Here is a 12,307-nt window from a genome sequence, read left to right as displayed (position 1 = left end):
ATGAAAAAGAAATCCAGAAAGAATCCACTGATCACAACTGATGCCTTCCATTTAGTTTAATATCACCTCTAACTAGCTTAGTGACTTTGTTAGCTGTAATGATCTGCTATTACCATGCATTGTTGTACAAATCTTCAGTATCAAGCTAATATTAATATGTTAGGACAATAAAATCTGATAAGGATATATATCATAATACCATATTTGCTAATGTATAAAATATGAGTGGCTTGAAAATGTTGCCACATAAGTGATAAATCACCAGCTCCTTGCAAGGTTATTATAGTTTTGAAGTTTTCATTAGTTTTTATTTAGTTTTTCAGGTTGCTTTTTTATTTCAGTTTAGTTTTAGTTGGTTCAACATGTGATTGTGTAGTTTTAGTTTAGTTTTTATTTTGAGGAATCGACTAGTTTCAGTTTAGTTTTTATTTAGTTTTAGTCTTGATTTTTCCAGGTATTAAGAGAAAGCCTTGACTTATAGAAGCTGAAAAAGGATGAAACAATGTGTGACACCAAATATGGTTTATCAAGTCCTTTCATTTCATTCTTTAACCATCACCTGCAGGACAGGCACTAATCCAGGGAGAAAACGAAGCTGAATTAATCTGCAATATTCAGTTCAGTTTTAGTTAGTTTTGCATTGTTTATTGTAGTTTTTATTTAGTTTTCGTTTTTTTTGTAATTATCATTTTTATTTTTATTTCAGTTAACTAAAATATTTTTTCATTGCTAGTTTTAGTTTTAGTCTTAGTTTTCGTTAACTATAATAACCCTGGCTCCTTGCTTTGCACAATGCTATGTTGGACCAATTACTTTTCAGCTTACTTTGGAAAAAAATATTTATTATTAGTTATTTCTTCATTTGGTTATACCATAAAATGCTTCTAGAGTTCTGCAGTCAAGCATCATCATGGTTTTGATCCACAGCAAAAGCTGAAGTCAGCATCTAACAGTAGTTATGACCGTGTCCAGAGATGGACTCGACAATCAATCACAACCCTGGTAATATGTTCGATTCTAAACAGTCAGCTGGGACAGATCTGTGTTTAAATGTATGCTTTGAAGAAATGATACCTATATAGGGTTAATATTAAAGCTACAAAAAAATAAGAGCACACATGATTCAGTGATAAGACATTTATTGTAAACAAAAGAATCACTGTTACAATATCTTGATGAAAGTGGTCATCATCATCAAAGAGATATTCCAAAGTATGACAACACAAGCATACACATCAGTCATTTGAAATGAACCACCCAACATACAGCAGGGGTACGATGGCTGTAAACTGTAATAATTCAATTACAATTAAGTGAAGCTGTAATGCAGAATCTCTGGAAACACTTTTGAAAATGAATTATTAGTTCACCAAAATGTGACGGAAGAAATGTCAGAGCTTTATAAAGTCCAGTTGTCACTTCCATCAGATGGTAGTCACAGTTGTCCAGCCAGTGTCACACACATTGCCAGTTTTACCAGCAGTCTGGAAGCTTAAAGTCACCAACAAGACTTTTCAAAAAAACTGTGAAGCAGTGACAGTAGCAGAGAATTTAAAAGTCACCCTCCAATTTGCATAAATGATCAGTGTCAGTAACAGTATGTGTACTTGCAATTCACAAAGATGTTCTAATCATAGGACATTTTGAGAGAAAATGTTTCAACCAAGTAAAAAAAACATGAAATAACTAAATGAAGAAATAAGCACACGTATTTTATGACATGAGGAAAAATACTGAAGCTGTGAAGGCTGCTTTGTTAAGTACAGGTGTAGGACAGTGCAGACCAAAATAACCTCACTGAGGAAGGTCATGAACAGTCTTTGTTTGTATGCGGTTAGAATGTGATCCCACCTCAATCTGAGCCAGCTGCAAGGCCTATTAGACACAATAGAACATATAAGTTTAGTCAATGGAAATGTGCCAATTCAAAATCTACTTTCCATTAATACAAACCAAACTACAGGGCTCTTTCCAGGAAGTGTCATCACATTGAGTGGGGAATTATTCTGAAATGACAAACCTATGAAATAAAGCACCAAGTAAGCAGGGGGATGGACTGCTAAGTTTTCTCAATACAATAACCTTATTACATTACTCAAAAGGTTGGGGGTTTAAGCTTTAAGTTTTGGCCAAATTGCCCCCAGCTCCCCCAGTTAAACAGGGAATGGAAATAGCTGCAGGCCTGGTTGGAGCCTGCAGAGCAGTGACAGTAGGTTTGTGATGACAGTTAATACCCCAGTGACAGCAGTTATCAACCAGCAGTAAAATAAAGGTTTCACACGCAAGTGTTACACTGATTATTCTGATGAATTTACAATTCGCAAATAGTGCGTATCATCTTTATTTGGTCAATCTTCTCTGCACAGAGAACCAGGCTGAAGCGGAGTTAGGCCACTCATTTGTTGTTTCATAACCATGTATTATTTCAAAAGGTTCCTCCCACTCTCTGATGTACTCCCATTTAAACTAATCTAATTATTCATGGGGCCATCAATTTACTTCTTTTTCTGACTCTGTAAAGTGACTTTCAGTACTTTGAAAGGCACAATATAAATCCAAGTTATTATGAGGTTTCTCTTAACAGAAACATTGATTTCAATCACAATTTGTTCCAGTTTCTATCACAGATCCAATTATTGTCAATGTGTCAAAAGATTTTTCACATTAAAATCCTTCCTCAGAGGCCATTGTTTCCTGGTAAGCTTCAAATATTTCATGAAGAATTAACTCTCACTGGTGACAACTGAACAGTGGTTGAAAACACCACCATAGTACTCAATGGATGAAAACTGTTTTTAAAAAGAGAAGCTGAGGAGCAGACACAGCTCTGTTGTTGAGCTGAGCGAGTGCAGTGGTATTGAGCACTGATTATTTTGTAATTATACCTCAGCCTGTAACAGTGAGCAGTCTACAGGTTAAGGCTCTGCCATTATGTCAACACATTTTATTTGAAAACTTACAGTAATGAAAACATTTTTAACCCTAATAACCACACAGTGCAACAGCAAATGAAGTGGAAATGCAAAACAAAGGTTATTCAGAGGAACATCCCTTTGATGACACACGATGATCAGTGGTGCTTCTGTTTGACTCTATCACCGAATCTTGCTGTGTTGCCATCAGTCTTTTCAAAGGAGGCCACTTCAGCAGAAAGGGAGGCAAAGTCCTGTTTTATATACAAGTGCTCAGCATGTGAGTGTGCATAGGAAGGTTCTTTTACATCCACGGCAGCTTTGTTTGAGATTGGGCTTGAGGTTCGCCTGCTACTCTTGCAGCCATCCCACAGTGCATCTGTGCTGCTTCTGTGCCACTGCTCAGACCGGTGGCTCCAGCGCTGCATGTTGGTGACCTGTACTGACAAAGGGCACAGGGGGGACTGTGTGTACTCTGAAGAGTCGTGAGTGGTCCGGCAGTGTCCTCCCTCTGTTATGCTGACTGGAGATGAGGAATTTCCAGATAACTCATATTCAGGGTCAATGGCCTCCACTTTGATTTGAGTGGTTCTGGCTTTAATCCGCAGTTTATGGGGCAAAGCTGAAGAACTGGTGTCGGGCACTTTGTGTGTGGAGACAATGACACTTGTTGGGCCAGCTGTAGCTGGCATGAACCCTTTGGGGACTTGCTGCTCATCTTCACCATCTGACAATTTGCTTACAGCACCATCATCTGAGGTCCGAGGGGAGTTACTGGATGACCTGGTGATCTGCAGTAATGAAGCAGGTTGGGAGTAAACACCGGATAAAGGACTGGCTATGTAGTTTCTATAGAGCTCATAGGGACTACTCCTCTCCTGTGCATACCTGCCATTCTCTGCTGGTTCTTGCTTGACCTCTGTGGTATTGCAGACACTGAAGCTACCCTGAGTTGCAGTGCATGTCTCAGGCATGTGAGGTGAATGCTTGATGACTGATATGCAGCTACTACGCAAATGAAGGGACTCCAAATCCCTGCTGGAAGAACCTTGATCAGCGGTGGGTGGAACAAACTCCTGGTAGAGATTGACAGCGGCAGAGCTGGATAACTTCTGGGCTTCTTGGGCATATGCAGCTGAGCTCAAGAGGCCGAACTTCAGCTTCAGTGACAGGAGCTCAGCTTTGAGGGAGGCATTTTCCTCTCCCAGGGCCATCAGCTTGTTCTCCAGCACCATGTCGTTAATGCGCCGCTTCTCTCTTGAGCGCTTGGCCGCCTCATTGTTTTTGCGACGCCTCTCCCAGTAAATGTTGTCTTTCTTCTCCTCTGGGATAAACTCCCTTTTCCTACGGCATGTAGTTTTAGACTTAAATGGATTAGCAGATATTTTGTGACCCATCAGGTCTCTGTTAGCCCCCTGTAGGGCCACAGCCAGGACCAGGGCATCCTCTCCACTGTAGGACTCACTGGAGTCCACCTCTTGCTTGATTGATTGCATATTACCAACGTCTGCTACTAACAATATGCTGGAAAGTCTTTAACTGCTCACCATAATGCATGTATGCATCGACAGCCACATTCAATTAATCCACTGGAGAATATCTGGAAAACACAATGAGGTTTAAATGTCAGTGTTGAATTGAAACAAAGTTAATCATGTTAATCAATAGTAATAAAGTTCTGTATTTTCTCTAGGGAGGATGTGTACCTTGCAGATGATTCAGTATATAACTAAATACAGACAGTTGTATTGGTATTATAAGATGACAATGTTTTGCAACGATTCAATGGTATTTCACATTTTACAAACTGTATTATTTGCATTCATGTCAATTTACTAAATAATGTCCTTTAAATCTAACTTTCAACAGAATAATCTGAAATGCAGCAAAAATGCAGAACATTAAGCACAATCATTTCCTACTGAGAATGAAGTTTCTTTATGGAGATGTTGCCTGATTGTTTAGTTCTCCTCCTTGTCCATTGGTGTAAACTGACTCTTACTTCAGTGTATGACTTGAAGTAAACAAGCAGATGAGGATAATTTTGTTCATGATTCATGTCATTTCTTTTATGTTGAATGTAATTACATGAGTATAAATCTGAGCTTGCAACTTCTCAGCAAGTTCTGTCACAGATTTGTCTTATGAAATGGAAAGTAAACCCAAGGATGTCCTCCATTTTCTCACAAAGGCAAATGAAAGACCACACACTCACACAGGTTGTATGGTGTTGTAGTTGTATGTAAGGTCAGGAACATACTTCAACATATGGGTGCTTTTAAACAAATTTGAATATTGTGAATATATTAATGACGAGAAATATTTTCCATCAGTTATTTAAGAAAGTGGATCATTGTGGAGCATTTTTAAACTTTTGATGATTCCCTCAGCTCAAATAATTAAAAACCATATCTCAAAATATTCAAGATTTAATTTCAAGTAAAAAAAAAAAAATCACTATTCATACAGTATAAATACGATGTGTCTCTCCGTCTAGTTCAGTCCATGTAACTACAATCATAGGGAAGACTAATCACCGATTAGTAAGACTTGTCATGGGAAGGTGTGTGGCAGTTAACAAGGGTGGAAAATAAATGCAGAGTCAACAAATCTAATAACTACGCACTATTTGTTAAAACTATTCTAATTCTGTATGTAGAGACACTTTTTTTTTTGGCTTGTGTTAAATGCTAAATCTAATTTCTAATCCTGGGTTTAAAATAATTTTTCAATAGGAGGGTTGCCTTAACAGGCCTGTATTTGGATTCCAAGCTCCCATACACCCAGAAAAGCCACAAAGGACTGCAGACAGATGTGATCATAACATGTGGCCTGGCAGGGGCTAACACACAGAAACAGCCTGTAACCGGAGGCCTTCCTTCCACAGTCACACACCCCCATAACTAATGTTAATTATGAGTGCAGCAGAAAGACGTCCCCATATAGAGATGAAGAGGGTTAAAGGGCGTGGTAACATTTCTCCTCTGACTGTGTCCTAATTTTGCTGCTGGTGTAGGTCAACATTTATTTGGTGAGTGAATAGGAAATGACAGGTGGACTTGTGTATATGGGGTGTGAATTTATTTGAATGAACCTGATCCCAGAGAAGCCACACGTCACTTCTTTCGTTATCTACTTGGCAACTTGCAACTCAGCAAAATGTTTGCCTGCTTGACGTAAGCGGCCACAGGAGAAGTAGTCCACTGTAAATCATCTCACTGTAAGGATCCATGTGTTTAGAGGGGCAGTTTGCACAGATGCTGGGGATTGGACACAACATGGCTGCTGTTATCGCTCGCTTTTGTCTTTCCTAAGGAGGAAACATGTGACATCAGGACTAAATGTAGAGGACACGTGATGTGGATGGGTGGTAGTATGACTGCACCGGGCCGGTTCACCAGAAGTTCAGAGGGCTCGGGTCGGACCGAGGCGGTCTTACCACATTCTCTCATTGTGTCCACATTACACAATACTGAGTCCCTCTGGCTGCCAGCACTTTCTATGGCTGCACACATTATGAAATATCTGCTGTGTGGCAATCACAACACGGGCCTGTGTTTGTGGATTGAAACAAGAAACTTATACATGATAGTTTGAATAATCTGTGGTTATAGAAGACAGGTCATTAACAAGGTTCCTTTAGAAAAACACATTCAGGCCACAGATCTCAGGCTACGTGCTCAGACACTGTTTACTTACATGACATCATAGTTTACTCATGACGGTGAAGCTTGCTTTCTAGTTCTGTTGTTATCAAGAGGAGAGACCACACGAACTAGTTTCAAGGCCCCTATTGTGATAAATAACTCGCCATTACAGTCACACACCGACAGCAGCCATCGGGGTTTAATACAGTTATTGCCAAACACGTCAAATGTGGCGCAATGTGTAACCTAACAGGCCCTACGCGTCTGAATAAAATAAAGAAATAAATACAAATAATCTCCTCTACCGAACGTTATCCAGGGAACTGCCAACACTGCACAGCTCACATTGACCAACACACCAGGGGACCACCACGAGCTCTGCCGCACAGTGAAAACAGAGGTTAGCACACAGGCTAACGTTAGCTGCGCCGCACTGGACTGTGGGCGGTGTTCAGAGCGAGTAAACACTCATGTAACACTGGACACGAGAACATGGGGCCGAGCTGCAGCTCAACTCAGAAACCGTACCTTCTCTGCCCGCGGCTCGTTCCGTCCGCTCTGGTTTTCCGCCTCGCGTCAAGCTCCGGGAGCCGGTCCGCTGGCCCCATCAGTCGGTCCGCAAACAGGAGGTGGTGGCCCGCTGTCCTCCAGGACCCGCTTCCCTTCAAGGTGGCTCCTGACTCATGGATCTATGTTAGTAGGTCACCGCCTCGCTATATTGGTAGCGCCAGGTTAAGTGACAGCCGCCGCAGCCAATCGCGGCGCAGCGGCTCGGGGGGTTTCAGCCAATGACGTCTCAGACGTCGCTGATGCGTCAGCAGAGAGCTCAGAGCTCATAGAAAATGTATGTCGTCATCTGCAATGGTGGTGCGTTCAGAGGCGTCGGTTCACCAGGGGATACTACCACGACACTGCTGCTAATAATATATTATTATTATTGATATCATGGTATAGTGCTAATATTACAAGTATATAATATAATCATAAAAATTATTACTGATATTATGGTATAGTGCTAATATTACAAGTATATAATATAATCATAAAAAATATTACTGATATTATGGTATAGTGCTAATATTATAAGTATATAATATAGGCAAAACATTATTATTGATATTATGGTATAGTGCTAATATTATGATTACATCATATTGTTATACTTGTATGGATATCATAGTATACTGTGTGTTATACTATGATATACTTAAAGTATAGTGTTACTATTACTATTAGTGTTACTATTAGGATAATATAATATTATTATACAATTATAATTATTATTTTAGTAGTTCGGTAGATTATATATAATAATATTATATTATATATATAATATATGTACGTGTGTGTGTGTGTGTGATATGGTCAGACTGGATTGGTTTATATGTGGTCAGTCAAACCCAGTAGGGTTGGCTTCATTCATATCTATTATACATCACATTTTGTTTTGTAAAATGGACAATACTACAACTACTACTAATACTAGTAGAATTAGTAAATATTAGTTAGAATTAGTTAATGCTGATTGGAATTGTATAATGTGCTACAGATACTGGTGGTGGAATGATATTAATCTTATCCACAAAACACAGTCTATTGTGGGCTGCTATAAAACGTGCATGCACTGATTACATTTTGATGAAGTGAGGTCATTTTGAAATATAAAAGGTGCAAATTAGAAAGAGACCAGAATTTCATCTCCTAACACTGCTCAACGCCTCTAGGGGTCACTATTGGATAACTGGTGAGAATTTGGATCGTACCTGCAAGTTCAGAGTTAAAATGGCTGCTGCACACCAGAGTCTGTCCCAACACCCACACTGACTATACTAGTAAATGATCCAATGGTTACTGCTGTGACACATGTGTGGGCCTAACTGCACAGTGCCCACATTCCAGTTCAAGGGGTCTGGAGTTTTTCCAGAGTGCACTGGGACACAGCCTGTCACTCACACAAACACTAAACAACTAAACTCAGACTTTTTGTTCAAATCAGAGGGTTTTACTGTAACATTCTCCTGTACTGTACATCAAAGCAGTTTGGTTGTTTCTCTTTGATTATATTTTAAAGTATGGAACCTGATTCTGATGAAAGTATTTCTCATATTTATGTTAACACTGACATATATGCAGTATTAATGTGCTCCCAGTAAGAGAAGAGGCTAAATGTGTTCCATCCACTGTCATCTGAATCCTTTCTTGATCTATAACAACCTTAGATCATGTTGTTTATATTTCTTGCGGAGATATCTAGGGAAGTGTTTTTAGACCATATTTTTGCTCACCTTGACTGATCTCACACACACACACATACGCGTAAAACAGTACCCTGCTTTTGTGCTGTGCCAGCACACAGGGTGATAATATATAATTTCATATATGTATATATTTTGTATGTAAGAATCTAAAGATCAGAGAAATACAATATAAAATCCCTTAGATTACTTTATTGGTATCAGCCATACATGCATTTCTTCATTATAAAGAAAAATGATAGCAAACTATTTTCTGCTCTGATTGAAGTGATATACACAATTTTCTTCATATGACTTTATTGGATACTCCACAGATGGATCTACACAATGCATGGTAAGCAAAAAACTGCAAACAAAGCAGATGTGGTGGAAAGGACATAGTTTTAACACTAGGCTTAGCAATTTTCACCAGTAAAGAAAAAATATTAACAACTAAAATGTTCAAAACCAAAGTACATAAATTAAAAATCTGTACAACTTGGTTATAAAAGTTTATATAAAAAGTATCCGCTTCATGGGAAACATGTCGTGAATAAGACCTTTGTCAAAGCCTCAAAAGAGATTCAACAAGAGTCTTTGTTCTTATTCTTTTGTTCGATGGCGGTACGTTACAAAATACATCTTAGTGAACTTCATTAATAACAAAGTTACTCTCAAAACTACTATCTTTGGTCATCATACATTCTATCGTTCTATGTCTGTGGCTTTCACAAACCACAAAATAATCACCTTTAAAAACAATATCAAATCGTCAAAAGGGACAAGTTGCACACAAGCAAAGCCCTTGTCTTCTAACACAGAAACCTAGGTTCATTTCTGGGTTCTGGTAGCAATACCTATGGCTTGGTTGTACATTCCAATAAACACCACTGGCATTGTGGGCGGGTGGGAAGAGTGTGAGTGATCATTTCACTCTTTGCTAATTCTTACCAACTGGTAGGCAGGGTTGCCTTTAAAGGAGTTCGGAGGTGGACAATGCCCTCGTGGCATCCACGTGAATAGGCATTGCACTTTAAAGTTTGCTTATTCTTTGACACTGACATGTAAGAGGTACAAACATGACACACACTTGGAATTCAAATGTAACTGTCCTATCTAAGAAACCCATAAAAAAACATTCAGTCACAGTTCTGCAGAATTTCTCCTTTCACTTTACGCTGCTCTTTGAATTTTCTGGCAAGCAAGCACAGCTCACAGAATATTTTAGCTCAACTGTCCTTCAAACATCAACACACTTATGTGTCTGACAAGCGGACCACCATTTCTTCAGTCTGTGGAGGGTCATTATCACCTAGCAATTCTGTTTCAGGCACTGACAGGTCCTCATTTTGGTCTATCTCCTCCTGGGATGCCCTGTCAGCCAAGTCCTCGTCAGTGGTCTTGGAGTTCTCATTTAATAAGGCTGCTCGCTCTGTCACAGAAGTGTTGGAGGGGGCAGTGGTGACATAGCCTGTAGATGTGGATCCACTGCCACTATGGTGGGAACCAGCTTTGGGAACGATTTGGGGTGGATGGTGCATCTGCTGGTGGGGCATTGCCATGGGTATTTGCATGGGGTAAAAGTTCTGCAGGTATGGGTAAGCTGACATTGGGTGATATCCATTGACAGGAATGTAGAGCTGTGGGGGCACCATTGGCCGATGCATTTGACCCTTCATGGGCATGAACTGGGGCTGATGGAATGGTGAGCTCTTTTTGGGGCTGGTGTAGCGTGATGCATTTGCTGTGCTCATGCTGATGTTGCTAACAGGGCTGGTGCTGAGAGAGCTGGTCTGAGTAGTGTTGCTGGTGCCAGAAGTCTGAGCAGAGCTATTATAGTTAGACAGACTCTCCCAAGAGCGCAGGCGTGTGTGGATGTCCTTGAAGCGAGGTCTTCTTGCCGGAATTTCACTCCAACACTCCAGCATGAGAGTGTAAATCCAGGCTGGGCAGTCATCTGGACATGGCAGTAGCCGGTGGTTGCGAACCATCTCGATCACATCCTGGTTGGAGTAGCCACAGTACGGCTGCAGACCATAACTGAATGTCTCCCACATCAATACACCGTAAGACCAGATGTCAGAGTCGGTGGAGAACTTGCCATACATAATTGCTTCTGGGGACATCCAACGAATAGGGAAAAGACTTGTGCCCATGAGATTGTAGTAATCGGCAGAGTAGACATCTCTGAACAGGCCCAGATCCAGTATCTTGATGCTGAGTTTGTCGAAGACTAGGATGTTTCGGGCAGAAAGGTCTTTATGGATCAATTGTTGGCCGGAAAGGTACTCCATTCCAGCAGCAATCTGGGTGATAACATGAAGAAAATCAGCTTGCTCCAAAGTGGATTTGACGGTCTTATCATCATCTGAGCTGCCAACATCTGAGTTTGGGGAGCGCATCACCAGATACTCATGCAGGTCACCGAGGCTGGAGTAGTTGAATATCATGCTCATTGGCTGCTCTTTGGTGACCACACCCAGCAAACTAACTATGCTTTGGTGCTGTATGTGAAAGCGGAGCATGGCTTCATGGCGAAATTCCTCACAGAGAGTGACATCAACCTTGTCTTTCAATGTCTTGATGGCCACCACTTGGATCTGCTCACCAGGAGCGGTGCCATACAGTTGGCCTTTGTAAACCTTGCCAAACCGATCCTCGCCAAGCTCCTCCATAAACCGTACTGCTGACATATTAATCTCCCTCAGCTTGGCCTGCAGCAACAAATAAATAAACACAAATACATGTCAGCAAAGTGTATTACGAACAATAAAACCTAAAGCAGTACTTAAGCACTGAAATACAACTGTATGGCTGTAATGGATGTTCAGACAGAATCCCGTAGTGCATTAAAAACGTAAACATTTGCATTGGTGTTATGTGTTGCTTGAGGTACCAATTAAATGAAGACCTAAAATGTATGGATCTGAGTTTGAGAATCAGGCTCTGTTCAGACATAACATTTTCATCTATCTGTGGCGATCCAATAACAAGTGGGCTGCTCTAAGTACACGTGTGAATGTATTTGAAGTGCATCGCAGACGCATCTGAGATTCTATCACTCAGAACACATTCAGAGGTGGTCTGGGATGCATGTGGTCATAATTGTCCTGAGCCACATTGAACAAACGCCTACTCAGCTGACGTCATCTGACCTGCTACAATTTCATAATGAGCCCAAAATATGTAATATATATCAGTGTTTCAAATACATTGATTTATTTGTGCCTACTGCAACAATATTAAAACTGACCTGACATAATGACATACATGTTTATTGCTCATAGAGGAGAAAGTGAAATCTGAAGTTGTCACTGGAGACACGAGTTGACACATACTAATACCAGTTCTGAACAGACACATAGTCAAAAATTTTAAGGTTTAACGAACATCGAGACATTGCACAGTGGTTTATCATAACTTGAAAAGGGAATTTTACAACTCTCAAAGGTACAATCCCTGTATACTCCATCTTGACAAGCAAACAGAAGATTCACCCTGTTCATGTTGATGA

General features: G+C 40.3%; 2 protein-coding genes across 2 annotated transcripts in view; both read right to left on the bottom strand.

Annotated features, from left to right (window-relative positions):
- Positions 1–1,122: 1,122 nt before the first annotated feature.
- nfil3 (nuclear factor, interleukin 3 regulated) lies at positions 1,123–7,276 on the bottom strand. Its single transcript, XM_020082493.2, has 2 exons — positions 7,088–7,276; positions 1,123–4,512 (listed from the first exon to the last, which is right to left on the bottom strand). Exon 2 carries the CDS (start codon positions 4,406–4,408, stop codon positions 3,071–3,073), a length of 1,338 nt encoding a protein of 445 aa, XP_019938052.2. The 5' UTR covers positions 4,409–4,512; positions 7,088–7,276; the 3' UTR covers positions 1,123–3,070.
- A 2,572-nt stretch (positions 7,277–9,848) lies between these two features.
- ror2 (receptor tyrosine kinase-like orphan receptor 2) overlaps positions 9,849–12,307 on the bottom strand; it is a 43,168-nt gene continuing 40,709 nt past the window's right edge. Inside the window, exon 9 of the mRNA XM_020082374.2 lies at positions 9,849–11,507. Coding sequence (XP_019937933.2) covers positions 10,050–11,507 — 1,458 coding nt within the window. The 3' untranslated portion in view covers positions 9,849–10,049. The remainder of the gene's footprint in view (positions 11,508–12,307) is intronic.

Source organism: Paralichthys olivaceus, chromosome 18 (assembly GCF_024713975.1).
Source record: "Paralichthys olivaceus isolate ysfri-2021 chromosome 18, ASM2471397v2, whole genome shotgun sequence".
NCBI lineage: Eukaryota > Metazoa > Chordata > Actinopteri > Pleuronectiformes > Paralichthyidae > Paralichthys > Paralichthys olivaceus.
Note: the sequence above shows the minus strand (reverse complement) of the source record. Positions and strands in the feature narration are given on the sequence as shown.

What these genes read in the sequence shown, in the direction of transcription:
- nfil3 (XM_020082493.2), bottom strand. Translation starts at nt 4,408, where the DNA reads ATGCAATCAATCAAGCAAGAGGTGGACTCCAGTGAGTCCTACAGTGGA.